The sequence below is a fragment of the Peromyscus maniculatus genome, chromosome 1 (assembly GCF_049852395.1).
Source record: "Peromyscus maniculatus bairdii isolate BWxNUB_F1_BW_parent chromosome 1, HU_Pman_BW_mat_3.1, whole genome shotgun sequence".
In the NCBI taxonomy this organism is placed as follows: Eukaryota; Metazoa; Chordata; class Mammalia; order Rodentia; family Cricetidae; genus Peromyscus; species Peromyscus maniculatus.
The window spans coordinates 200,084,649-200,111,528 of NC_134852.1; the positions used below are offsets into that span (position 1 = coordinate 200,084,649).

General features: G+C 48.0%; 1 protein-coding gene across 7 annotated transcripts in view; it reads right to left on the reverse strand.

Annotated features, from left to right (window-relative positions):
• Window positions 1-357: 357 nt before the first annotated feature.
• The window catches only part of Stn1 (STN1 subunit of CST complex), a 51,543-nt gene continuing 25,020 nt past the window's right edge, over window positions 358-26,880 (reverse strand). For 3 of the 7 annotated variants that reach the window (XM_042264990.2, XM_042265007.2, XM_016001834.3), the window contains 4 exons: window positions 26,067-26,238; window positions 22,042-22,167; window positions 18,594-18,666; window positions 13,300-13,575 (listed from right to left, as the gene is read on the reverse strand). In XM_042264990.2, coding sequence (XP_042120924.1) covers window positions 13,418-13,575; window positions 18,594-18,666; window positions 22,042-22,167; window positions 26,067-26,238 — 529 coding nt within the window. In that variant the 3' untranslated portion in view covers window positions 13,300-13,417. Of the gene's footprint in view, window positions 890-13,299; window positions 14,008-18,580; window positions 18,667-22,041; window positions 22,168-26,064; window positions 26,239-26,880 lie in introns of those variants that run through there. The other 4 variants (XM_076563268.1, XM_042264998.2, XM_042264996.2 and 1 more) reach the window with 4 other exon arrangements.

A 26,880-nucleotide genomic window follows, 5' to 3' on the forward strand; every position in this document is an offset into this window, starting at 1 on the left:
AAATTTTAAAAGCCTGAGGTCAAGCGAAACCCTTTTGCACCTAAAGTTATAAATCATGTGCCTTATGACCCACTTGATGGAAAATTCCAAGTCTGCCAATGCTGGTGGCCCAACCCCCAGTGGAGTGCTGAGACCAGCATTCCCAAGCCAGCTGTCATCTCCAGGAGAGCAGTTTCCATTTTTTGCCCTTCACCAAGGGCAGGCAAGCCCAGACGCAAGCAGACACCACAGGCACAGGCAAAGCTTGCTGACACTACTGAAGCTTTTGGGCCGGGCTGGGCCGGGCTGGGCCGGGCTGGGCCGGGCTGGGCTAGGCTGGCTGCCACTGCAATGTGTAAGCCGTCATGCTTCTTCATGTTGAGAGAAGACTCACAGCTCAGGGGCTTTTGGAATCTTCGGAGTTTGACTGTATTGCTGATTCACCTGCATCCTCTTGTTCCTGCATAGCCAGGCACAAACAGGCTCAGATCCATGGGTCACTTTCCTTGCTGGTCAGCATGTACAGGGGCTGTGGGGCAGGGCAGATCATGGAAAGGTGGGCCCTGTGGAGAAACTGCACACACACACACACACACACACACACACACACACACACACACACACACCACAACACTTGTGCAGAGGTCAGAAGACAACTTGCAAGCATTAGGTTTCTCCTTCCACCCCGTAGGTTCTGGAGACTGAACCCCAGTCATCAGACTTGGCGGCAGCTGCTTTACCTGCTGAGCCGTCTTGACGGCCCCTCTCCCACCTTCTCTGAAGAGTGGCTTCCAGTTGTGTTTCCACAGTGCTGCAGGACGGGTGTTCCTTGTCCTTGGGAGAATAACAAGCAAGGTCTCCAGAACCACACCGTGACATCATCACTTTCCTTCTCACTCAAAATAGCACTCTGAAATACAAGTGGGTAGGAATGAGCGAATTCTGAGATTCACCTGGAATTTCTTCTCACTGGTGCACTATGAATCTTACTTTCAAAACTCGAGTGAGACTTGTCTTTTTCCTTTTCTTTAATTTCAAGTCATCTTGGGGAGTGGCAGGAAAACTACATTGGTAGTGAGAGGGTGAGTGAGGCAAGTTCACGCTTCCCTGCAGATCCATGGGAATCCAGAATTCCCTAGCTGGAGAATAGGACAGGGCTACCCTCCTCCTGAGATCAAAGCCGATGCTCATAGCCCAGGCTTCCAACCTTCAGGACAGGGGGGCTTGTGGTTCCCTCATTTGCAAACTTAGGCCTGGAATCTTAGCTGAAGCTAGGACTCAGGCTGAGGCCCCACCCTTCTCAGAGACACCACAGAGCCATGCACAGAAGCCAGCCATCCCGACCTCTGCCATCCCGGCCTCTGCCGTCCCGGCCTCTGCCACAGGACTATCAGGACTTTCCAGCCTGCCTTACCTGGGGTCTACTCATCTGGAAACCCTCCCCAGGGTCCAGGCTTCCGGTAAACATCCCCCAGGCTGTCTACACAAGCAACTCCTCAGTTCAGCTTCACACAGGATTTGCCTGAGGTAAAGCTTGCTTGCTCCTTACAAAGGAGTATGGGAAAACAACAGTGTTGCTAGCAACTCAGTATAGGTGGTGTGGCACTCATCGACGGTAAGTTCACTGTCCACAAATCTCAGTATGGCAGTTGTCAGGGCTCACGCAACACTGCCATTATTCTGCAAAGCGGAGCTAAAAACACAATGGAAGGGTGCTCTGTTCTCCCCTTCCCCTCCCTCATGGCTTCTCCTCAGAATGGGAAACAAAGACCCTCAGCCCCAAGGGTACAGCTTTTAGCAGAGACCATCGAAATGGGTGTTGCCCAATGCTCCAATTAGCTGCGCCAATCCAGGCAAATAAAGAAAACGAAACCCCCAGACTGTTGGGGTGACTGGGCTACGTGAGGCAGCAGGCAGCTCCGTTAAGCCTGCTCTTATTATAACTAAAGCTCCCTCCCCGCTTTACTAGGGATTTCCCGCCGACATCCTTGGTCTTCCACACGTTTCTCACCGGTGACAGTGTCTGAGGGTGTCTTGTCTGTGAGAGGTCTGGGGTGGTAATGCCGTGACTGGGGTTAAAGAGACCACTGAAGCCGACATGATGGGGCACAGCTGTCATCTCTCACTTGGGAGGCTGATGCAGGAGGATCGGGAATTCAGTGCCAGCTTGGGTTACATAGTGAGAGCCCATCTTTGAAGAAGGATCAGTCAGGCTAGGGAAATGGCTCAGTACTCGCCACAGAAGTGTGAGAACCTGCATTTGATTCACATACAATGGGCATGATCATGTACTTCTGCAATCCCAGTGCATCTGTGGTGAGATGGGGAAGGCAGGAGACTCCCTGGGAACTTGAAGGCCAGCTAACCTGGGTATACAACAGTGACAGAGATCTGTCTCAGATGAGGTGAAGGATAAGGTTTGACGCTTAAGGTTGTCTTATGACCTCCACATGCACACATGAATAAACACACACACACACACACACACACACACACACACACACACACACACACACACCACTGTTTTAATGTATTAACGCTGGGGTGGGCACGTGACCAAATACTTGAAGTAGCAGTTGGAACTTTGAAAGCTGGATGTTTATTCCAGTTGTGCGTCAACCCCACCCTTGCTAACCAGGCTGGGCTCGTTCTGAAGCTGTTGCTGTTGCGAAGGGTGACTGACCATTCTCAGCTCCTGTCGGAAGAAATGGCCGCAGTCCAGAACAGAATCTTGTCTAAGGTATCCATGATGAGCATCTAGATGCTCAATTCTGCTCATATTCAAGAAACAAATGCCAACAAAAACCCAGCAAGTGCTCGTACCTGTCAGAGGACAAGGATGAAAACCGCAGGGTCATCAGTGTCGGTGAACTCTGAGCGGCAGACTCATCCATCATTGGTGGCAACTAACAGTGGATCAGTCTTTTCAGCCGGTAATTTATCAATGTCTGTTCACTTAGTTGTTTTTAGTGCATGTTTTTAGTCTCTCTACAGGGCTTAGAGTGGCCTTGAACTCACAGTCAGCCTCAGCCTCCTGTGTTCTGGGATGACCAGCACAGCACCTGCCACCAGACTGGGACCAGTTCCAATTTCAGATGCTGATGCACTTTCCCCTGGGAAAACATATGGAGATGTTCCCTGAAGACTTGGTTTCCACGGTTACAAAGTAGAAACCAATTAAATGGTACTGGACAGGAGAGTGAGTAAATGCATTTCAGCCATACAATGGAAACTATGTCACCATTTAGAAGAACATGGCTAATTCCCACATAAAAGAGAGAAGATCCCCACGGCTAATAGTAAATAAAAAAGCAACTTGTGTGTGTGTGTGTGTGTGTGTGTGTGTGTGTGTGTGTGTGTGTGTGTGTGTAAGGGGGTACTGGAGAAATGGCTCAGCATTTAGGAGCACTTCTTGCGGAGCACCCTGGTTCCACTCCCCCGGCCTGCCTGGTAACTCCAGTTGCAGAGGATCCAATACCGTCTTCTAACCTCTAGCACACACATGGCGCACAGACATACATGCAGGTAAAACACTCATACACATAAAATAATATTGAATCAATCTTTACAAGATTAAAATGCAAGGTGCATATAAAATGCTGACATATTATATAGCCAGACACAGTTACACTGTCGTCCCACTATTTGGGGATGAGGCAGGAGGCTTGTGACTTCAAGGCCAGACTAGGGTACATAAGTGAGACCCTCCCACCAACCTCCTCTTTCCACCGCGTCCTCCCAGATAAAATTCTTTTTAATTGTGGAAGGATACACAAAATATCAACATGACTGTTTTCCAATATGTACATACTCATTTGTGATGTAAGCGTGGTACACATGGAAGCACAAAATTCACATCAGCGTCTTCCTCAATTACTCTTCCCTTCACTTACCGAGACAAGGGCTCACCACTTCTTGCTAATCTGGCTAATCAGTTCGCCCTATTGAATCTGCCTCAGGTGCTGGGATTATAGCCCCATGTCTGCCTGGCTTTTCCATAGGTTCTAGGGACCCCAAACCCCAGTCCTCACACTTCACGGCAAGTGCTTTATCGGCTGAGCCATTTCCCCAGCCCCTAATATGTATATAAACTTTAAATATGCAATGCTTAAGAAGTTGCACATTTTTTTTCTTTGGTACTTTTCAGGACAAAACCACCTTTTAGCTGAATGTGGTGCCTCCGTACTTTTATCACAGAATCTGTGAGACTGGGACAGGAGGACTGCTGTGATTGCAAGGCCACTGTGGTCTACAGGTAAGTCTGGGCTACAAACTGAGATCCTGTCTCAACACCTTCCACTTTCCCCCATCTTTTTACAGAATGAGGTTGTCCGCATTTATAAGTAAAAAGATGTTTGCTACAGATACCTTTCCAAAATAGTCAGAGCAACATTCCTAATCCTGTGTGTCCTAGAACCTTGTCACCACCAGGAGATGGTGTTTACACTCACCCTCCCTCTTGAGGTGGGGGTGGAACCTGTGACAGCCTCAGCAATCACAACGTGGGAAAGTGAGACTGTACATTCTGGGCTGTATGTAAAATGGCCTCGAAGCTCCCAGCTGACTCAGGTTCTCTCAGAATGCCTGCCCAGGAAACCTAGCCACGAGGACATGGGGAAACCCAATCTAGACTGCAGTCCAGTGGTTCTAAGCATATTCAGAATTATACAAACATCACAACTACATGATTCCAGAAACTTCCAACATCCCCAAAGGAACTCTGTAACACACAACCTCCTTTCCTTATGCCTGGTAACCATTCATCTACTTTGTATCTTTAAGACCTGCTTGTCTTATGGCTTTTTCATATAAAAGGATTTATCCTCTATGTCAGTGGTTCTCAACCTCCCTAATGCTGTGACCCTTTAATATAGGTTTTCATGTTGTGGTGACCCCCAACCATAAAATAATTTCATTGTTACTCCATTATTGTAATTTTGCTATTGTTATGAATTGTAATGTAAATGTCTGATATGCAGAATATTATACATGTGACCCCCAAAGGGGTCGAGACCCACAGGTTGAGAACCACTGCTCTATGTGGTCTTGTCTTTTCTGCCTGGCTTCTTTTGCAGCTAGCCTGAAGTCTTCAAGGAAGACTGCTCTGTTCACAAGTTGATGGACATCAGGTTGCTTCCCCTTTGGGTTATTAGAAATACACTGTGCTGCTAGTTTTTACATAAACTTGACACAAGCTAGTCAGCTAAGAGGACGGAACCTCAATCAAGAAACTGTCGCCATCAGATCAGCCATAAGCATGTGAGAAATTGTCTCCATCAGATCAGCCATAAGCATGTCTGTAGGGCATTTTCTTAGTGATCGATGTGCAAGGGCCCATCCATTGTGGGTGGGCCATCCCTGGGCTGGTGGTCCTGGACTCTATAAGAAAGCAGGCTGAGCAAGCCATGAGAAGCAAGCCAGTAAGCAGCACCCCAGCCCTGTCTGCCTTCATAATGGAAGAGTGAGCCAAATGACCCTTTCCTCCCCAAATTTGTTTTTGGTCATGGTGTTTTATTACAGCAATAAAAACCCTAAGATATTTTCTATAAACATACGTGTACTAATTTTTGCATGGATATATCTTCAGCTCTTTTGTTTGTTTGTTTTGTTTTTGTTTACCCCTGGCTGTCCTAGAACTCTCTCTGTATACCAGGCTGGCCCCAAACTCACAGAGATCCACCTGCCTCTCTGCCTTCCAAGTGCTGGGATTAAAGGTATGATCAGCACCAACACCCCACGTCTTCAGCTCTTTTAGCATCAAGAAATTTTATTACTTACATGTACGTATGTTGTGGAATATTAGTTTAAGATGTGTTACATTTATTTATGCTATGGAATATTTGTTTAATGATGCAAAGATGTGTTGCATTCTTTTATGTTTCATTTCTTTAACTCTAAAAAGCTGTGTTACTTTGCCTGTCTAAAACACTTAATTGGTGTAATAAAGAGCTGGATGGCCAATAGCTAGGCAGGAGACAGAAATAGGCAGGGCTGGCAGGCAGAGAGAATAAATAGGAGGAATCTAGGCTCAAAAAGAAGAGAAGTGAAGAGGGAGGGGCAAGGAGAAGGAGAGGACTCCAGGGGCTAGCCACCCAGCCACCCTGCCAGTCACGGAGTAAGAAGGAAAGAAAGATATATAGAATAAAGAAAGGTAAAAAGCCCAGAGACAAAATGTAGTCAAAGAGAAACAGAATAATTTAAGTTAGAAAAGCTGGCTAGAAACAAGCCAAGCTAAGGCCAGGCATTCATAAGTAAGAATAAGACTGTGTATTTATTTGGGAGCTGGGTGGTGGGCCCCAAAGAATTTAAAAAAAAAAAAGCCAACTACATTTTGGCATTCCAACCTGAAGCTTGAATTTCCATAGGGCCTGAGAAAGCTTAAAAATTAAACAAACAAACAAACAAACAAACAACAACAACAACAACAAAAAAAACCGGACATGGCTCCTTTTAGAAGTTCTGCTGTACAGCAGAGCACTTAAAATAGTCTTTTTTTACGCTAAGTAGAAATAACAAACTAAGTAAAATGCCTGCCACAGTGCAGGGCACTGACATTCCAGACCTGGGGCTGAATGCAGTTCTTTGTCACCTACCTCCAAGCAGGCTACAAGCTTTAGCTTAGCTTTCACAAACCCTAGAAGTGGGTGGAGCCAGCCTCCAAAGCTGCAGCAGAGGCCCTATCCCTGCAGCTTAGCAGTTCAAAGGCTCATGCGGTCAAAAAGGGTTAGAGATACACAGAAAAAAGATCCAGACCAAAAAAACAAACAAAAACAAAAACAAACAAACAACCCTCTAAACAGGTTCCACTGTGTTTTAAAATGTGCATAGGCTTAAGAAAGAAAAGAAAAAGGGTGTAGGCAGTCATAGAAAGAAATACTTTAAAAATAATAAAGTCTTTAAAGAGAGTAAAAGTAATATAAAAAGAAAGGCACCTAATGGGAAAATATACAGGGAGTCTGAATCCTATATAGTATTGTGTTGATTCTGAGTTTTTGATTTCTGATAAGCAAACAACAGTTGCTAATAGACTTGGGATCATGAACTGGACTGCAATATTGAACCAACCTAGGTACTTTAGGGCTATCTTAACTTTAAAAAATAAGTCAAAAAGTATGTTACGTTGGGGAAGAAGTTTAGCTCTTGTTTCCACAGGAAACGAGAGGCTGTGGATTCCTTCAGGATTAATATGGATCAGGTTTGATTGGGGAAGACCTCCTGAATCTTGACAGGTGATATATATCAACAAAGGTTACAGCTGGTCTTCCCAGGACTTGGCCATTATATAAATTTTCTCAGGAACCCCTAAAGATGCCTTTGTCCACAGACAACAGGAAGCAGTCTAGAGAAAACAATGCCCACATTCCCAAGAGGTGGTGTGTGGATAGTTTTTGGTTATTTGGTGGGTCATGGATGTTTGTTATCATATAGGGGAATATAGGATAAAAAGACAACTATTAATCTCAGATATTTTGCATTGGCATGGATTTTGGTATATTGATACAAATTTAAAGTTATTTTTGTTATTCTGTATATATGTTTCTACTCTTGTTTGGGGTATTGTGCTTATGCAGCTCATTTAAAAATGCAATGTATAAGTAAGAAATGAGGTTAGTAGTTAATCTATAATAATCAAACTTGTAGTCACATTAGGTATGTTTTCAAGGTTAAATAGATATATTTTACACAGATAGATGATTATTTTCAAAAACTTCAAAGACATACAGAAGGTCATTTAAGATGTTTAACAACCTAAGTTTTTTCATGACAATGAGACACATTTGCTTCCGGCAGCACCAATTTACTTCATAAAAGGATGATGGTCATCGAAGAAACTCCATATGGAGTTTGCTTTCAATGTGGCAAGGCTAGCCATTCTGGCAAGAAACTTCTCTTGCCTGGACTGCTGACAGTATGCTGTATATAGACTGCACAATCAGGACAAAAAGGAAAAAAGACTATTGGACTTTGCCAAGACAAGGTGGGACAGTCCTTCAAATTTCGCACTTCACTGGAAAGTTTGCCAGATGTTCTAGGCCTGTAGGCCAAAGATGGATGCCCCAACATTGCAGAGGAACTTTGGGTGACTATCTAGGCAGCCATATGTCTCTGTTGTTAGGTAATATTACATCCTTCTGGGGTCTTTGATGGAGTTCAAGACTAGTTAGAGTTATAGTTTTCCTTAGTTGTGATGGAAAGCAAATTAGGTATAAAACTTTGGAATCACTAAGATAATGAAGTATTTTCTCTGAATTTGCTAAATACAAATGGACTGAATATTGTAAATGTAATTCTTACTTGATAACTGTTTTCATTGTGTATAGTTTTACTATGTTAAAGTTAAAACCTTTCATTGTCATTTAGAAAAAAGGGGGAAATGTTATGGAATATTAGTTTAAGATGTGTTACATTTGTTTATGCTGAGGAATATTTGTTTAATGATGCAAAGATGTGCTGCATTCTTTTATGTTGCATTTGTTTTAACTGTGTAAAGCTGTGTTACTTTGCCTGCCTATGAGATGGCTCAGTAGGTAAAGGCACTCTACATCAAGCCTGATGACTTGAATTCAATCCCTGGGACCCACAAGGTAGAAGGAGAGATCCACCTCACATAAGTTGTCCTCTGATACATGTGTGCTCAGGTATATACACACACAATAAATAGATTGGGGGGGGGGTGTCACAAACCAAAGCCATCATGTGGTCTTCAAGTTTCCTTTCTGATCCCAAATAGAAACATAGCATTTTACTTTGACATAACAGAACTTTGGGGTTTGATTTGGAATTCTCCTGAGTATAGAAGCTGGTGTTATTCCAGGATTGACCTGTTTTGTCTTAATAAATACAGTCGAGGTTAGCAGGCAGTAGACAGGTTGTCAAACTTCAATAGAAATAAGCTGAGTTAAAATTCATCACTACACAAAACCCCACTGATGAGTCTAGGCTCACATTTAGCCCTCTGCCAGGGGAAGAGCAGGCACCCAAGTCTCAGCCACAGAGCTCTTTGTCCCGGGACAGCACCCCTCCAGGATGGCCATGCACACCTTTTCCCAGTGCCTGCTGCTGGAGTTTCCCATAGGCTTCCCATAAACTTAGGAAGGGAACAAAGAGATGTTTTTGGGTAGCCTTGTAGAAGCCACTTGGGGAAGAAAAACCACATTAATAAGAAAGTGGAGAAGCTTTGCCAATGGAAAATTAGAAGTTCGCTTGGTTCCAATCATTGGCACTGAGTCTTGAGTCCCTCACAGTTGAATGGACTTTATCCCAGTTGGCTTTTTTGGCCAGTGTCCTGGCACACCATCAGAGAGGAAAATAATTACAAAGAAGTGTCTTAGAGGACCGAGGAGCACTGGTAGTTTACCAGATGGGGATAATCATGGCTCTTCAAACAAACCCACACCAGACAGTAGCACCACTTGTCTTCTTGCCTCCACGGGCTACGTGCATGCCCACACTTCTCCAAACAGGCGTGCACCCAAGCTGGAGGACTTTCCTCTGTGGCCCTCCTTCTCTGGGGACCCTCTGGTTGGTCTTTGTATGTACATAAGCTCTAGTTCAACTGCAGTAAGCCCCCCGAGGGCTTTCCAAGACCTTCCCTCAGCTCTGCAGTATCCTCATACTGCTGTGGGGGAAAGGACTCAGTCTTGTTTACTTACGTTTTTAATTGTGTGTGTGTGTGTGTGTGTGTGTGTGTGTCTGTCTGTCTGTCTGTCTGTCTGTCTGTCTGTGTGGGCATATGCACATGGTGCAGAGGAGGATGGGGGTGTTGGGTCCCCTGGAACTGGTGTGGCAGGTAGTTGTGAACTACCTTATGTAGTTGCTGGAAATGGAACTCTGTGAAAGCAATATGTGCTCTTAACACTGAGTCATTTGTCCAGCTTCTTATATTAAATGTATGTGTGTGAGTGTGTGTGTGTGTGTGTGTGTGTGTGTGTGTGTGCGCGCGCGCGCGCTCAGAGATGTGCATTCCATATTGCACATGCAGAGGACAAAGGACAACTCTCCTTCCACTTTTACAAAGTTCTGGGGACCGAGCTCAGGTCACTAGCCATGTCCCTTTACCTGCTGAGCCATCTCATTGGCCCACTTCATTATTTTTTAATAATAAATTAAGAGCTAATATTTGTAAAGACATTAATTTGAAAGCATTTGACATCTCACTTTTCAGAGGGAACAGATGTTAGCTTTGGGGAACACTTCTAGTAATGTTTTACGTATGTAGTTATCTATACAACAGTTCTCAAATGAATCAGGGAGCATGATATTCATGTGGTGATGTCTAGAAACTGACCCCGAGGCAAAGACTTCAAGAAAGCAAAACCTTTTATGTGGGGGGACGCAGAGACCAGGGATGAGGAGCGGAGACGACAAGAAGGAACGCTGGTAGATATCAAGTTGGCGGCTAGGAGGGGAGGAGGACACTGGATCATGTAAAGAAACTGACAGCACATGCCACCGCCACATCTCCTCAGAAGGATGAGAGAACCCGAGTCCCTAAGCCCCAGGTGCCCTGGCCAAGTTTGTCTCTGGGGGATGTTAATTCCGAGTGCTCCCAGACTGAAGACATTTCCAAACACTGGGGAAAACCCTCAGGAGAGGCTGCCATGAGGAGCTGGAAAACAGCCAGCCACAAACAAAAGTGGGATTTTTGAAAGATACGCTGGGCACTGCTCTGGGTACTGGGCACACAGGAAACAAGAGAATTCTAGTCTCCTAGAGCATTCTCCTGGGGAGACATGATAAACAGGGAAAGCAGGCAGACATCTGGAGTGTGTTAGGCAGTAACCAGCACTGTGGGCAGAACAAAGCCGGGGAGCAGAAATTGGTTACAATCAGCGAAGAGGGCTGGGGTAGGCCTCACTGAGAAGGTGAGTCAGACAAAGACCTGAGGGACAAGAGCAGGGGCCTCTCACCAGGCAACGATACACCTGGTGCGTGGTGCCCAGTAAGACTAAAAAAGGCTGGGCACAGTGCAGTGAGGTGTGGCATCGCGGAGCCTTGGTGTCCACTGGGATGCCTCAGGCTCCTGCCTCAAGAAGACCCAAAGCCATGGGGAGTGAGCAGAACAGGGTCCTGTGGATGCCATGCTGAGAATGTGATGAAGCAGGTGACAGAGGGCAGCGAGGAGGTGACAGCAATACTCCAGGAAGGTGGGAGAGGGAGAAGTATGTTCTAGAAACATTTTGAAGGAGTCAAGACAATTTGTGGCTGTACAGCTTGGGTGTGGGCTATGAGAAAGATGTTGATGGACTTGGCCTGAGCATCTGGGAATGGCGCTGGCTTCTCCTGCATCAGGGGGCTCTGAGGAGCAAGGCAGGCTGGATGATCCCGAGACTGGCCCTGAACACATCGAGCTGGTGATGTCCTCAAGACACCTAAGCAGATGCCAGTAGGAGGTTACATACAGGGGTGTGAGGATGGCAGAGAGTCCCAACCTCATGCCAACTGGGAAGTCTGGCAGTGTGCAAATGGCATGGCCCATGAGGTTAGGATCCCTGGAGAAGACAGCTAGAAATGAGGTCTGCGGCTGAGACTCTGTCTTGGGCACTTGGGGAGACAGATGACTAAGAGGAGGAGAGGTGCAGCCCAGGATTTGATGTCCTGGAAGGTAAATGCAGCAAGTGCTTCTAGAGCAGTGGTTCTCAACCTTCCTAAGGCTGCGACCCTCTAATGCAGCTCCTCATACTGGGTGACCCCAACCATGAAATCATTTCATTGCTACTTCATAACTGTAATTTTGCTGTTTGTTGGGAATCGTAACATAAATATTTCTTGGAGATAGAGGTTTGCCAGAGGTGTGAGACCCACAGGATGAGAATCACCGTTCTAGGAGGAGGAACTGAGCTGCGTCTGTGTAGACCTGCACATTTACTGATTACGTGAAGACACACAGGGAGTTTTCTATCAGCGGCTTTATACCACACAGCCCTGTAACTTGACTTTCCTCCTGCCACGTCTGGGAATACTGCCCCATGGCAACAGTAGCCATCTGCGTCATTTTAGTGGCTATGTAGTATTTCATCATGTGTTCATATTTAACTTCTCCAAATATAAATTGTTGTAGATTAGGCAGTAATGGGCATCTTGTGCGTTTATGCTCTCTTTCATACTTACATGGTTTTTCCCTGGAGAGGAAATCTCATGGGGTTGCTTGATCCAGCACATGCCCGTTTTACTTCTAATTCTAGGCTCCCTCCTGAGAAGCGCCATATTCAACGTGGACCAGCTGCTGACCTGCAGGAAGAGCTCCATGCAGATCCTATTTAGCTGAGACCCTTCTCGAGCACAGGGAAGACAAGCTGGCTGTGTCATCCCTGCGAGTAAGGAGTCACCAGAGGGCGGAAGAGGCCAGGTCAGGAAGGGATCTCCAGTTTGAACTCTGGCTTGTGAATGTAGAACCACTCATCCAGAGGGTGGGGCAGCTCCTGGGCCCGAGGGATTTCCAGCTGAGCCATCCCGACTGTTACGTCAAAAGCCAGCACAGCAGACTCAGACAGATGTGCCCTCTGCGAAATGACTGTAATTAACTCCAAATCTCTCTCCATACTTTATTTCTGCTGGCTGGATCTACCGCTTGCTGTTAGAACAAGCCTACTACATAACTCAGATGTTTTCTCTACCTTGTCATTCTGAGCAAAAGTACGACTCCGTCACCTGTCTGGGCACATACCAAGTCTTCGTCTGGATGGCAAGTTCTGCACACTCAGCAGCAACCTGGGAAATAACAGCACCAGCCAGACAGCCAGCTGGCAGCCTCTGCCATCTTCAGGGGCACCAAGGGACCACACATTCAGCTGTGCACCTCCTGGAGTGCAGGAAAATGTTCTGAGACAACTTTCAAGTCATAAAGGAAAGAATCAAAATGCCAGCCATGTCTCGGATCCTTTTGTTGTCCAGGGTTGATCTGAAAACCTCAGCATCCCAGGTCTTTGGCCTCACTGCTAGTGCTGGAGCCTCAGGAACCAGAGGCAAGTGTCAATCACTCCAAGAGACTATGTCCCTACATCAACTTTTAACACACAGGGAGCCAGTGGGAATGTATCTGGTAGCATGGAGTCTGAAAAAGTTTCCAAGCAATGTTGTCTGGCCATCGCCTCTCTAGTTCCAGATGTGCAGGAGCCTCTACCCTAGGATGTCCCTCTATCAAGATAGGGTCCCTGAGTTCAGGCACAGTGGTTAAGCCATCAACTCTGTTTACTCCCATTCTGTTCTGAGTGACACTAAGTCCAGCCAGGAGGTGACAAGAACAGTTTGTGTATGTCATGGCTGATATCAAAGCCATTTATCCCAGGGACATAGCAAGCAGAAGGAAGCCAGATCCTATTTTCCCAGTGACTATAATAGAATTTATTATGAGGTTAAATATATACACGTAAGTCCCTGTACAGTGCCGGTGAGTAGACCTGGGGTAAAGCGGTCTAGCTTTGGTCGGCAGTTCTGCTCAGAAGGCAGTATAGTAGTGAGCGCCGGTGCTCACGATGTCACTCTGGTCCTCCAGGAACTCCAGCACCTGCTGCAGCACAGCCTTGTTCAGGTCCCAGCGGAGGTTCAGGCGCACGCAGCTCAGGATGTGCATCACGTGGCAGCCCTTCTCCACATCTACGGGTAAACACGATCGTGATGGTCAGGCCCTCCTCCATCCCTCTCCAGGCCTCCTGAGCCAGCACTGGCATCGTGGCAAGATCCAGGATGATTCTTCTCGAATCAAGGTCTGAGGTGTACTGGTCTACATGATCACACAGCCAGAACCAGGTCCAGGCTCTACATGCATGCCTCCATACTGACAGAGCCTACTTCTCGATGCTCTGGTCCTCCATATTCAAGGACTCCAACCAGTAACTGTATGTCCTGACAAACCCTTTCCTCTGGTACACATGGTCCCGAACCCCTGGTTTCACAGGAGGTGGCCTCTGGAGACTCACAGCAGAGCTGGTCTTTCTTAGAGGTCCTGAGTTGATGGGGTCCCACAGCTAAGGGATCCCTCCTTTTCGCCTGTCCATGTTTCCTCTCCTGGCTCCCACTGGGTCATATCTGTAACAATTGTAGTTTAGTGACTTTTGCCTTTTGACCCCAAACTAAGGCCACTGGGTACCCAATGATGAAAGCTGAGGGCTGACAACCCCCTTCCTTGGGTTTCCTCCTGAGAGTTGGGGCCCTCAGGGATCATTAATTCTATTTTCATGGGTTAGCATTCTTTTTGTTTCTACCAAGCAGACTAAAATAGACTAGAACAACAACAACAACAAAAAATGAGAATGTACTGCATTATGTTTCGTCACTTTACTTAGTGCAGAAGTCTTCTGACATAAACATTATCCTGAGTCAAAGTGGAGCCTCGTCTCTAAAAGAAAGACTGGAGAGATGGCTCAGAGGTTAAGGGCACTGCCTGCTCTTCCAGAGGTCCTGAGTTCAATTCCCAGCAACCACATGGTGGCTCACAACCATCTGTAATGAGATCTGGTGTCCTCTTCTGGTGTGCAGGAATACATGCAGACAGAACATTGTATATATAATAAATAAATCTTGAGAGAGAGATACAGAGAGAGAAAGAGAGAGACAGAGAGAGAGAGAGAGAGAAAGAGAGAAAGAGAAAGAAGGAGAAAGAGAGAGAGCAAGCCCTCCCCTTGGAGCCCCAGCCCTGGCATGCCCCAGCTGCCGGGCATTCATGTGGTAACAAAAGGGCTTGAGGTCCCAGGACGGCACTCAGTGAAGCATAGTTTGACCCTCATGTGCTTTGCAGCTTTGAGCAAGTCAGAGCACCCCACAAAACCAGTTCTCTTACTGTTTGTTGGTTGTGGGACAGGGACAATCTTTTGTGGTCCTCCCATGGGCTAAGGGCCTGAGCTAACAAAAATTAGATTGCGACCTCTAGTGGCGGTGCCCACTCATTACTCCCCAGGTGCTGTCACTTTAGAGGCCCCAGCAGTGCCACTGTCTGGATAGACAGGTGTCCTTGGGCTGACGTCTTCCAGTGAATCTAAATGAGAAGAAGCTTGTGTGCATGTTTTGGGCTTAGTTTTTCTACTCGTGAGAACATTTTCTGAGTAAAAAGACATTTTCAACGTAGAGCTCTTTTTAGGATAATTTACCACTGTTATACCACGCTTAAAGCTGAAATCCAGGGTTTTCAACCTCTAAGCCACCTATAATAGAGAAAAATCCAACAAAGATTCCACTTGAAATTGCTAGTCCCCATTTCAATATTCAGCTAAGAGGTAGAGAGCGAAGATGACCCTTCAGGACCCTAGGCTAGAGGTAAGGGCTATCAGTCACTGTCCCACGGGCAAAGGGAACCTCACTTTTCTCAGCTCTTTCCAGCCTAAATTAGGACTCAACAGCTTGTGGCCTTATTCTCGTAATGATCCTTCAGGTAGACACCACTGTCACCTGTTCTGTAGCTAGGCTCCTTCTGATGCCACATGCCGCCCACTTTCAGACAAACCCCTCTCAAGGGGACCTAAAACAGACTTAGTGTAGACACTTTCCCTGCTGTGGTTTCAGCCTTTGTTCAGATGCCATAAATGAACAAGGGGCTCCAGCCCAATGCTTATTTTCTATGAAAGGTAAGAGATGAACTAAAGGCCCAGCAGGAATGATGAAACAAATGGCCAGCTAACCTCTCTGGACAACCGTGGAAACCATGCAGCTGTTTACAAGTTTGAGGCCCTTTTCTATGTTACAGTGGAATTGCCAATGAGCTCTAGAAGTCAATGCTGGGTAGAAAATGCAAGGTGGAGACAATACAGATTACAGGCTTGAGTTTCTAAAAAAAGACGGACTCTGTTTGCAGGTACCTGGAGCATCCCTGGGTGGATGCTGGCTTGATGCAAATGCCTGGAGCATCCCTGGGTGGATGCTGGCTTGATGCAAGGGCACAGAGCATCCCTGGGTGGATGCTGGCTTGATGCAGGACACAGAGCATCCCTGGGTAAATGCTGGCTTGATGCAGGGCACAGAGCATCCCTGGGTAAATGCTGGCTTGATGCAAGGGCACAGAGCATCCCTGGGTGGATGCTGGCTTGATGCAGGGCACAGAGCATCCCTGGACGGATGCCGGCCTGGTGTGGAGAGGGTATGGTATCTAACTTCTCTGTGCAGTTTCACACTGTCTGACTTTTTAGGATCTGCATACATTATTATTTAGGAACAATCCTCTTTAGTGCCATGGGTCATGACAACAAGTGGTCACAGCCAACACTAGGAGTTCCTGTGAGGTCTTGCACCAGGACTTTGTAACCTAAATTCAGTTCCTGGCTGTACAGATAGTGTAAGGGTCATTTGGACTATTAGGTGTCTCCACTCCTGGTCGTGAGCTTAGGAGAGGCCCTGACTATAAGGGTCATTTAGATTACTAGCTGCCTGCAGTCTTGGTTGTAGAAACCAATCACTGGGATGTTGTTTGAGCTAGGTGATTGGCCTATAGCTCTTAGAGGCCCTCATGTGTTGGGAGCACAGCATGAAGGTCCTTGAGCCCACAGATCTCCAGGAAAACCAGGAATGTTAAGCGTGCAGGATTGTCTATCCAATGAGAAAGATGTAAAGCTTGTTTTTCCACTCAGAACTCAGGGAACTGGAGGAGATTAACAGCCCAGTGACTGGCATTATCACCAGGCTGTAGGTCCGCCCGAGAAAGGAAGTGTGAATCCCTTTCATTTACTTTACGGGTGCCAAGCTATAAGCTTTTCATCTCAATTTCAACCTAAGCTGAGGGGCCTGGGATTCAGAGTAGAGGGATGGTATCTTGGGACCACGGCACCTCCTTACCCCTTCCGTCTGGGAATTGTGCAAAGCACTGCTTCTTAGACAGTGGACATGCTTCCTCTTTCACCTAAAGGATGCTTGTTAGGTTTTGCTTTTTGAGACAGTGGGCTGGAGAGATGGCTTGTTTGGGAAGCATAAAACCCCAAGTTTTCAAGTCTTCAACACCATGTAAAACCAGCCAGGTGTGGCTGCATGGAATCCCAGCACTGTGTGTGTGTGTGTGTGTGTGTGTGTGTGTGTGTGTGTGTGTGTGTATGTGTGTATGTGTGTGTGTGTGTGTGTGTGTATGGAGAGCGGGGGGGGGGGGGGGGGAGACGGGGACGGACGGATGGACAGGAGATAGCTGGATCGTGTTGGTTGCCAGCCCACCTCCAGATTTAGGGAGAAAGAGATAGAGCAGGACACTGAGAATATTCTTTGGATTCCATGCACACACACGTGCATACACACCCCAGAACGGGGAGGGAGGAAGAGGGAGATGGGGAGGGAGAGAAAGAGTGTGTCTCACTCTGTTATCCCTGGCGCCCTTAAGCACTCACCTTCCTGCCTCAGCCCTCTCAGTGCTGGGGTTACAGGTCCACACTATCATGCCTGCTTTGGGTGCTTTTATTATTATTCTGAATAAACCAAACAACATTCATTTACTAAAATAAGAGATTGCTTTGAGGTTTTTGTTGTTGTTTTAAAAATTTACTTATATTTTAAGTGCATTGGTATTTTGCCTGCATATATGTCTGTGTGAGGGTGTCAGATCCTCTGGAACTGGAGTTACAGACAGTTGTGAGCTACCATGTGGGTGCTGGGAATTGAACCTGGGACCTTTGGAAGAGTAGATAGTGCTCTTACATGCTGAGACATCTCTCCAGCCCTGGTTGTTTTATTAAAAGACTGGTTGTTACACACACTGGGTTCTGATCTCACTGGGTCCTAAACAACAGGGTGGGTGACGTGGCCCCACTCTACCTGTGACTCAACCTGTCTGTCTGGGTCTGAAGGGAGTGATGTCTTCTCCAGAGAGAAAGAAAATAGGATGGGGGCCTGGGGCTAACAACCCTTCCCGTTTCAGGATCTTGCTGACATAAGGATTTGTTACTGGCATATGTTTACAAGGTAGGCTCTGAAAAGCCACCTTGAAGGCTGACAAGTCCATACAGACTTAAAGGTAAGACCCATGTTTTCTTTGTAATGAGCGTGAAATTCATAGCCATATTGTCACACTCGCTACAGTGTGAGTGTCTGGCCACTAGAGGCCGATATTTGTAATGAGCGTGAAATCTGTACCCATGTTGTCACACTCGCTACAGTGTGAGTGTCTGGCCACTAGAGGCTGACCTAACCCCACAAAACCAGACTACTTTCCAAGCCATTTCATTTATAACTTACCAGTTTCCAGTTTCCAAGATGACTGAATTTCATTATTCATGAGCCTTAATGTCTGGAACCAGCCTGCCCCACCCTAAAAGGCCTTGCTGTTTGAATGAGGGGAGATGTCAAGTTAATGTTCAAAGGAGTGGGTAACAGACAGTGAGTGCAGCTGAAGCCATGGGGACTAGGAGTCCATCTCAGAGCTCAGCATGGCGGCTTGCTTCAGTGTGTCAGAAATCCCGGGGAGCTTAGCTGTCAGCCTCCAGCTCCTTCCCTACAGGATCAGAACCCCAGTGGTGTTTAAAGGTGCTCTAGTGTTGACTTCTCCATCCAACCAAAGTCCAAGGGACTATTCGAGGAGAACGTGTGTGTTAAAGGAGAGGAAACTGAGGCCCGGAGAGGACAGAAGTCCTGAACATCCCAATTCCGTCTGTTTCTGGGGAGGGAACCCTGGGCACCAGCTCATCACCATCTGTACCTCAGCCACTTACGGGTTGGTTTCTGGCACTCTTCCTTGATGATCTGGTAGATCTTTTGGTGCAGGTCTTTGTCCTTGTTGGTCACCTGGAGAGTCCCGAGAGAAAACATGGTTTGGGAACACAGCAGTGTGTCAATCAGAATTCAAATGAGCATGGGGAACAGTTCTGCAGATTCCATGAAAATTGCCACCCCCCCCCCCATTGTGGTCCTGATGTTGGGCCTGGGCAACTCAGCTCTGTCCCTAGGCATCTGAGTCACTCTCAGGGGCTGGTTCATCGGGGGCCGGAAGGTAGAGAAGAACTAGAATTCTGTGCCTTGAAGGGGCAGTTTTCTTCTTACACACTTGTAACCCACTGACAACATTTCCCTAATTGCTGTGGTGTTTTTGAAGGAGCACAAGTGCTCAAAGCCTCTGGCCTTCATCCCAGTGCTCCTCCCTCTCCATCCCCATCATCCCAGTGCTCCTCCCTCTCCATCATCCCAGCGCTCCTCCCTCTCCATCCCCATCATCCCAGCACTCCTCCCTCTCTGTCCCCATCATCCCAGCACTCCTCCCTCTCTGTCCCCATCATCTCAGCACTCCTCCCTCTGTCCCCATCATCCCAGCACTCCTCCCTCTCTGTCCCCATCATCTCAGCACTCCTCCCTCTCTGTCCTCATCATCCCAGCACTCTTCCCTCTCCATCATCCCAGCACTCCTCCCTCTCTGTCCCCATCATCCCAGCACTCTTCCCTCTCTGCCCCCATCATCCCAGCACTTCTTCCTCTCCATCCCCCTCATCCCAGCACTCCTCCCTCTCCGCCCTCATCATCCCAGCACTCCTCCCTCTCCATCCCCCTCATCCCAGCACTCCTCCCTCTCCGCCCCCATCATCCCAGCACTCTTCCCTCTCTGCCCCCATCATCCCAGCACTCCTCCCTCTCCGCCCCCATCATCCCAGCACTCCTCCCTCTCCATCATCCCAGTGCTCCTCCCTCTCCGTCCCCATCATCCCAGCACTCCTCCCTCTCCATCCCCATCATCCCAGCACTCCTCCCTCTCCATCCCCATCATCCCAGCACTCCTCCCTCTCCATCCCCATCATCCCAGCACTCCTCCCTCTCCATCATCCCAGTGCTCCTCCCTCTCCGTCCCCATCATCCCAGCACTCCTCCCTCTCCATCATCCCAGCGCTCCTCCCTCTCCATCCCCATCATCCCAGCACTCCTCCCTCTCCATCATCCCAGTGCTCCTCCCTCTCCGTCCCCATCATCCCAGCACTCCTCCCTCTCCATCATCCCAGCGCTCCTCCCTCTCCATCCCCATCATCCCAGCGCTCCTCCCTCTCCATCCCCATCATCCCAGCGCTCCTCCCTCTCCATCCCCATCATCCCAGCGCTCCTCCCTCTCCATCCCCCTCATCCCAGCGCTCCTCCCTCTCCGCCCCCACGCCTGTCTTGTATTTCTTTAGTTTCTCTTCTTCTAAACACAGGAAGAATTAAAGAAGAAGAGGGCATGAGGAAGCTGGCAAGACAGAGCACCTAGCTTATGGAAAACGCCCTCTGTCCTCGCAGGCAGACACAACCATGGCTCTTTCTGAATGAGCAGCAGGTTTCACACTCAGGTCCAGCGGGAAATACAGTAACAGAAGAGACAGGGAGGAAAGGAAAGGGCAAAAGGGGAGGAAGGCAGGAAAGAGGAAGCGAGGAGGAGGGAGGACAAAGGAAAGGCGGGGAGGGAGGGAGGGGGAGAAGAAAGGAGGGGAGTGGCGAGAAGGAAGGAAACAGAGCCTATAAAGGGGGGGAAGAGTCCAGCCTGTGACAGCTCAGGACCTGGGCGGTAGAGACGCCCACGGACGCCTGTGAGACCTGACTTGCAGAGCAGGCCGCTGGAGGACTTTTAACTGACGAGGTTAGTGAGGAAGAAACCATGCGAGCACACAGAAGTGTGGGTACTGCTATGATAGCTACGTCCAGCGGGGCCCCGGGAGAAAGGAAACCCACAAACCAGGCCTGAGTGGAAGGGAGGGTCAGGCCCAGAAGGGGACAGGGGATCTGTTCGTGTTTGACTGCCCTTCCAGCTCATGGTGATTCACAGGAGGAAGTGCTCAGCCCTGCCACACCTCGCCTGGGCAGCAGCCCTTGCTCTTGCTGCCTCACAGGGAGGGCTGCTGTCTACAGACCCTCCGAGAGGCCACCCCAGAGAGCAAGGAGGCACAAGTGTCCGAGAGGACTCCAGCTCAGCTTCCCCGCTTGGCTTGACAACGGCCACCATGTCCTACGCTGTCCTCGCGTCCTTGGGTGGACAGCACTCCTGTTACACCAGATTGCCTCTCCCACAGTTACTCAGCACCGTGGAAAACCCCTCCCACTTAAACAAATGAAGAGGAAATGCGCTGCTGAGGAAACCCCTAGTGAGTCCTCAGCAGTGAGGCCCTCCAGCCTGCCTCCAGGAGGTTCACGGGCCCCTGCAGCCACCTCTGCAGCCGACAGGGGTGGTCCCAGGAGGCCTAGCTTGGTGCCTCCGATATCAAAGGCAGGCAGTTAGAGGCAAACGTTTAACTTGAAAAGAATGAGGCAAACAAGCAGCCATGCCCGTACCCTGTGGGGAGGGCAAGGCCTTCCGGGAGGCTGACTGGAGGTGCCGCCCGAAAACTCTCTCCTTCCTGAGTCAGGCTTGGGAATTCTGACATGAATTCACAAAGATAGCCATGCAGCTAGGCCAGGGAACACTATTTGTGATAACAAAAGTCACACAACACCCTAGTGTTTGTCACAAAAGAATGGCTAGAAAGTCCTGGTGAATACTCATAGTACAGAACCAAGGGTATCAGGAAGGCAGGGTAGATTCACAGGTACTGATGTGCCAGGGTGATGGGGATGGACCACAGTTCCAAAAGAGGTGCTGAGTGTTACTGCAGCCGTGGGACATCTCGTAATGCCTAAGGCCGGTTTTGGTTGTCCTAACCTGGGAGATGCTTGGTGCTTAGTGGGTAAGGCCAGGGATGCTGGTACGCACTCTACAGTGTGCGGGAGAGTCCCTGACTCTCATCTGCCCAGTGGTGCTGAGGATAAGGATTTCTGAGTTAGAAGGTGATTGCTTTTTCAAAAAATAAAACAAAAAAGCCATAGGAACATATTTCTAAATTACTCATCTGTCAATGTACAAAGAAATATTTAGAAGGATACTAGGTTTCAAGAGGCTGCATGGGTCGGGTGTAGTGGCACAAGCCTACAATCCCAGCACTGGAGAGATGGAGGCAGAAGTTTATGAGTTCAAGGCCAACCTGGGCTACAGATCAAGACTGTTTCACAAAACCAGTGATAAGAGTTAGATTTCGAAAAGGTAAAAGCTAACATGCACTTCTGACTTCCACGCCTCCTGATGATTATTTTAGAAACAAGTAGGTAGGCGGTCCTAAGTAGAAATGTGTATGTAATGGAAGCTACAAAGAGGAACTTAAGCTGCAGATCTCTTACGTAGTACAGCTTATCACCGCCACCATCTTTCTGGAACAGGAGTCCCTTTTCCCGCAGCAGCTGTATAGCATTCTTAAACACACTGTGAACTGTGTCGGAAGTGGTGCTGTTCTTGGATTCCTCCACCTGCACAGGGAGGAAACAGAAGTAAGTTTCATCTCCTATCACCCACGACTAACGCCCCAGACTGACTGGTTTATGAGTTCACCCAACAGGCTTTGCTTGTGCTGAGTCAGCGCACTCTAGGCCTGTGTCCGCTGAGCAGGCCGGTATTGCGGCACTTCCGGAAGTCTCTCTGGAGGGTCACACTTGCTAACTGTTCCGTGCCTCAGTTTTGATTTGTCTGTTCACAGCTTTGCCTTCACAGTGCTGGACAATCTCACATGCGCATCAGCTCCCTCCTCTGAAAGGCTGGGACAGGGGGAGGAGGGCATGCAGGCCTAGGGGAGCAGAGGCGGGCGGGGCGGCTCAGCTGTGTCAGGGAGGACAAAGCAGACTCAGACAGACTCAGTAACTACAAACAACATGGGAAACATCCTTCCCAGAGACACCTGCCTCACGTGACCTCAGGATGTGCTTCCCAGGCTGGCTTAAAGACCTCGGTCCTGAGAGCAGGGCCTCCAGGGGTCTCTTCTGGAAAGCCAGCAGCTTCCTGGACTGAGATCTGTGTTTTGCTTGTCATTTTCAAAGGAACAATGACCAGACATGCGCGATTCAGGAAACCAAAATTGCTCACAGAGTGAAGCACTGTCTTGGGGCTCAGGCCCTGCAGGAACCGGGTGGCTTCCTGAAATATATATAATCTGCACTCCCAAACAAACTCAGCATTCATCCAGCTGTCAGAGAAACAATGGTTTTGCAAGATCTGCTTATCATGTTTCTGGATTTGCTAAGAAGGGTGATGTTAAAAAAAAAAAAATCAGAAGAAAGAAAGAGAAAGGGAATCGAGCTTTCGTGAGTGATAAGGGAGACTGCCCAAGGCTCTCGGGTTTCAGTATCGTTGTGAGCATCTGCAGTCTCCCAGGGTGCTATTAAATGGAATGCAACTGAGTGACAGCGACCTCCCAAGCAGTGCAATTCAACCAACTGATTCATAATTGATGGAAGAAATCGTTTTCAAAGAAAAACAAATGCAGCACCGGACTCCTTTCTTTTTAAATACGCAGCACTGGGCAGGCACAATTTTCTGCTCTAAGCTTCTTCTAAAAGATAGCACTCCAAAACTCCCCCATTGCCCATTCTGACTGGGGGAGTCCTTAAGTCCTCCTAGTTCATTGTAGCCATCGTGGTTCCACATGAAGGTGGGCTTCGCTACTTATTAATGTTTCCTCATAGCGGGCACAGCAGCACATACATGAAGTCCTAAAACGTAAGAGGCTGATGCAGAAGGACCATGAATTTGAGGCTAGCCCAAATTATATAGCAAGTTCCAGGACAGCCTGGACTACAGAACAAGATCATGTCTCAAAGAAAAAGGAGGGCCTGTGAGATGCTGAGCTGGGAAAGGTGCTTGCCTCCAAGTGAAGGTGTAGTAGAATATTGTTTTAAGGTGTGTGATTTTTGTTTATGTTGCAGTTGTTTAACTCTGTGAAGCTGTGTTAATGTGTCTAACACATTTGATGGTCTAATAAAGCACTGAATGGCCAATAGCGAGGCAGGAGAAAGGATAGGCGGGGTTGGCAGGCAGAGAGAATAAATAGAAGGAGGAATGTGGAGTGAAGGGAACTAGCGAGGAGCCAGAGAAGGAGGAGGACTCCAGGGGCCAGCCACCCAGCTACACAGCAGGCCATGAAGTAAGAAACAGAGAAAGGTATACAGGAATAGAAAAAGTCCAGAGGCAAAAGGTAGACGGGATAATTTAAGTTAAGTAAAGCTGGCTAGAAACTAAGCCAAGCTAAGGCTGGGCATTCATAAGTAATAATAATAAGCCTCCGTGTGTGATTTATTTGGGAGCTGGGTAGTGGTCCCCCCACCTCTGAAAAAGAGCAAAAAACAATCAACAACATGAAGGTACTTGCTGCCAAGTCTAACAATGTGAGCTTGATCCTTGGGCCCTGAATGGCAGAAGGATGGAATGGAGTCTTGCAGGTTGTCCTCAGGCCTCTACACTCTCAATGTGGCATGTGCACAACTACGTGCATGAGTGTTCACGTGTGCACGTGCACACACACACACACACACACCACACCACACGTAATTGAAAAGGTATTTTAAAAGGAAAAGGGGAGAGAAGACAGGGAGGGAGGGAGTTACTGGCCACACACTGAGAGCCATCAGAAGTCCTAGGAGGTCTTTGGCTCTGAGGATCTTCTAAATGATAAAATGGAAATATGGCCAATGGGAAGTGGACAGCTGGAGAGACAAGGCTGTTTAGAGGCAACCTTGGCAAAGAACAAAGCTCCCAGCCATGACCTCCTCCACCTGAGTGTTTTCTGAAACACTATCCCTCATATCTCTGTATGAAATCCTGGGTCACTGGGCACACAGCCTGCTGCCAGGAAGAGGTAATTAGGCATGTGAACAAATCCAAGAAGCAAGGGTCAGGCAGGCGCTGGGGTGGTGAGATGGTACCTGTTCCCCCAGCAGCATGCCGAATCCGAGAGGACACTCAGAGCAGCCTGGCTGGTGATTGGAGAGGACTGGAAGATGTCAGGACAGCTGCAGAAGGGAGACTGAGTATGTGTGAACTCATCCTTGGGTACAGGTACTGAGAGCGTTAGATGGGGGCAGACTCTACCAGGAAAGAACGGAAAGATGCACTGCTCACTGAAGACCTAGGTCTCCTGAAGAAGACCACAGTGTGTTCCCACGTGGACAAAAAGAAGGGCTGTAACCATCACTGTAAATACAGGCTCAGCATATAGCCAGGTACACGCTCAGGAGACTAGGATGGTGCTTGACCCGGAGACCAGGAACAGGGTGGGGGAGGGGAGGGGAGGAAAACACACTTGTCCCTTTCTGGGACCATCTGGATTTTACAAAACCGTCATTCATTAACTAGAGTCTGCTTTCTCCAGTCCTGTTGGAGGGGGTGTAGAGAGCAAAGAATACGACAGACGGCCTTTGCTCTCACAGGCCTTACATTCTGGTAGATGAATAGATATGCTAGTGACATCACAGACCAGGATGTAACAGGGTGAGGACAGCAAGGGACAAGTGGCAGTGACATCACAGACATGGATGTAACTGACGGAGGGCGAGTACCCGTGGCACCGCACACAATGGGTCAGAACACAGAAGCGTAAGTGACATTCAGATACAGATCTTTGAAGACAGTGACGGGTGAGCAGCAGTCAGAGCGGATGAGGAGGCCGGGAGATGATCTGTGAGCTGAGATTACACAGTTCAAAGGAAACACACGAGTCACACACAACAGCACAAACCCAAGAACAGAAAGGCAAGGAAAGCCTAAACCCACAATTTCTAGTGAGTCTTGATTGCATATGACAGAAACACCGAACAAGAAGCCAGCCCGGGGACGGACATGAGGAACGCAAGACTGGGCAGAGGTGTCACCAAGAGCAACAGGAAAGTTCTTTGAACTTTTTAGTTATGAACATGACTGAATGCAGCTTGGCCTTTATCTGAATTCCTACAGCAGGGCAGAGTAACCTTTTCAAGGAAAAGACCAAGTCGTTAAAGCCCTGGTTCAGGCATCACCTTGCTGGCCAATCATCATCTTGGAGGGAGGATAATTCTCTCCTCTTCCCTCCTTACCCTCCTTTACCTGCTCTGAGGTTAAATGCCCATCTCAGCGAGTACTGACAGCGAGGTGCCGTGACCTTAGCCTGCTATTATTTTCTACTCAGACATTAAATGCAATGTGATTAAGTAAAGGGCGGACAAGGGCAGACCCAGCCGCATTTCAGATTCCTAGTGGTCAGTGACCTTTCCAGAATAGAAATGGCACATGCTAGAACCGGGACCTCTGCTTTTGGATTCCACCCCTCGAGTCTTCCCGCTAGTCACTCATGCCCTCACCCTTCGGGTGCAGGCTGAATCCCCCATGAGCATGCCACACTTACCTGGTCTGAGCAGGCGCTGTGAAGCACAGGCTGGCTGGCCAGAGACTGCAAAGACTCCACCATTTCCAGTTCCTGCTGGTAGAAGGTCTGCACTTTCTTATCCTGGAGGAATTCTTTGATTTTCTCACTCAACAAAGAGGTGAGGCCGGCGAGATCCAAAGTGTCTGTATTGCTGCAGGGGCAAAGTTTTCAAACGCCCTGCAGAAACCATCACCTCAGCTCCTCTTGGTGCATAAAACCAAGAGCTAGCTAGGAGACACCGTTCTACACGGTGCTTGTTTTTTGTTGTTGTTTTGGGGTTTTGTTTGTTTCTTTCTTTACAAAAGGGCCATCGTGTGGCTATGGTGGAACCGCACATATTGACAGCCATTCATGATAGATTATAAAAAGAGGTCAAGAACAGCATGGAGGGGCGACCATTATTACTGTGAGGGGGAGAAGAAATCCCACTAAATAGCTAAGTGATATTCATGCTGTGTATGCACAGAATAAAGGCATCTAAAGGGAACCATGGCAACCCAGGAACACTGCTAACCTTTGGACAGTAGTGCTTGGAGACAATTTCCACTTTCTGTGTTATAAACACCTACTGTTTGTACTGTTTGAAAATATGACTGATTGTATACGTAGTGTATTCTCATGTTTAAAAAGTTAAAGGGCTCAGCAGCAGAGCATTTGCCTAGCATGAGTTCGGTCCGGGTTCATTCTCTAGCATGGCAAAAAAAAGTGTGTGTGATGGCTATGTGTGTGCCTGTGATGGATGTGTGCGCGAGAACACGCGTGCATGCACGCACATGTGTATGTGTGTGCACAT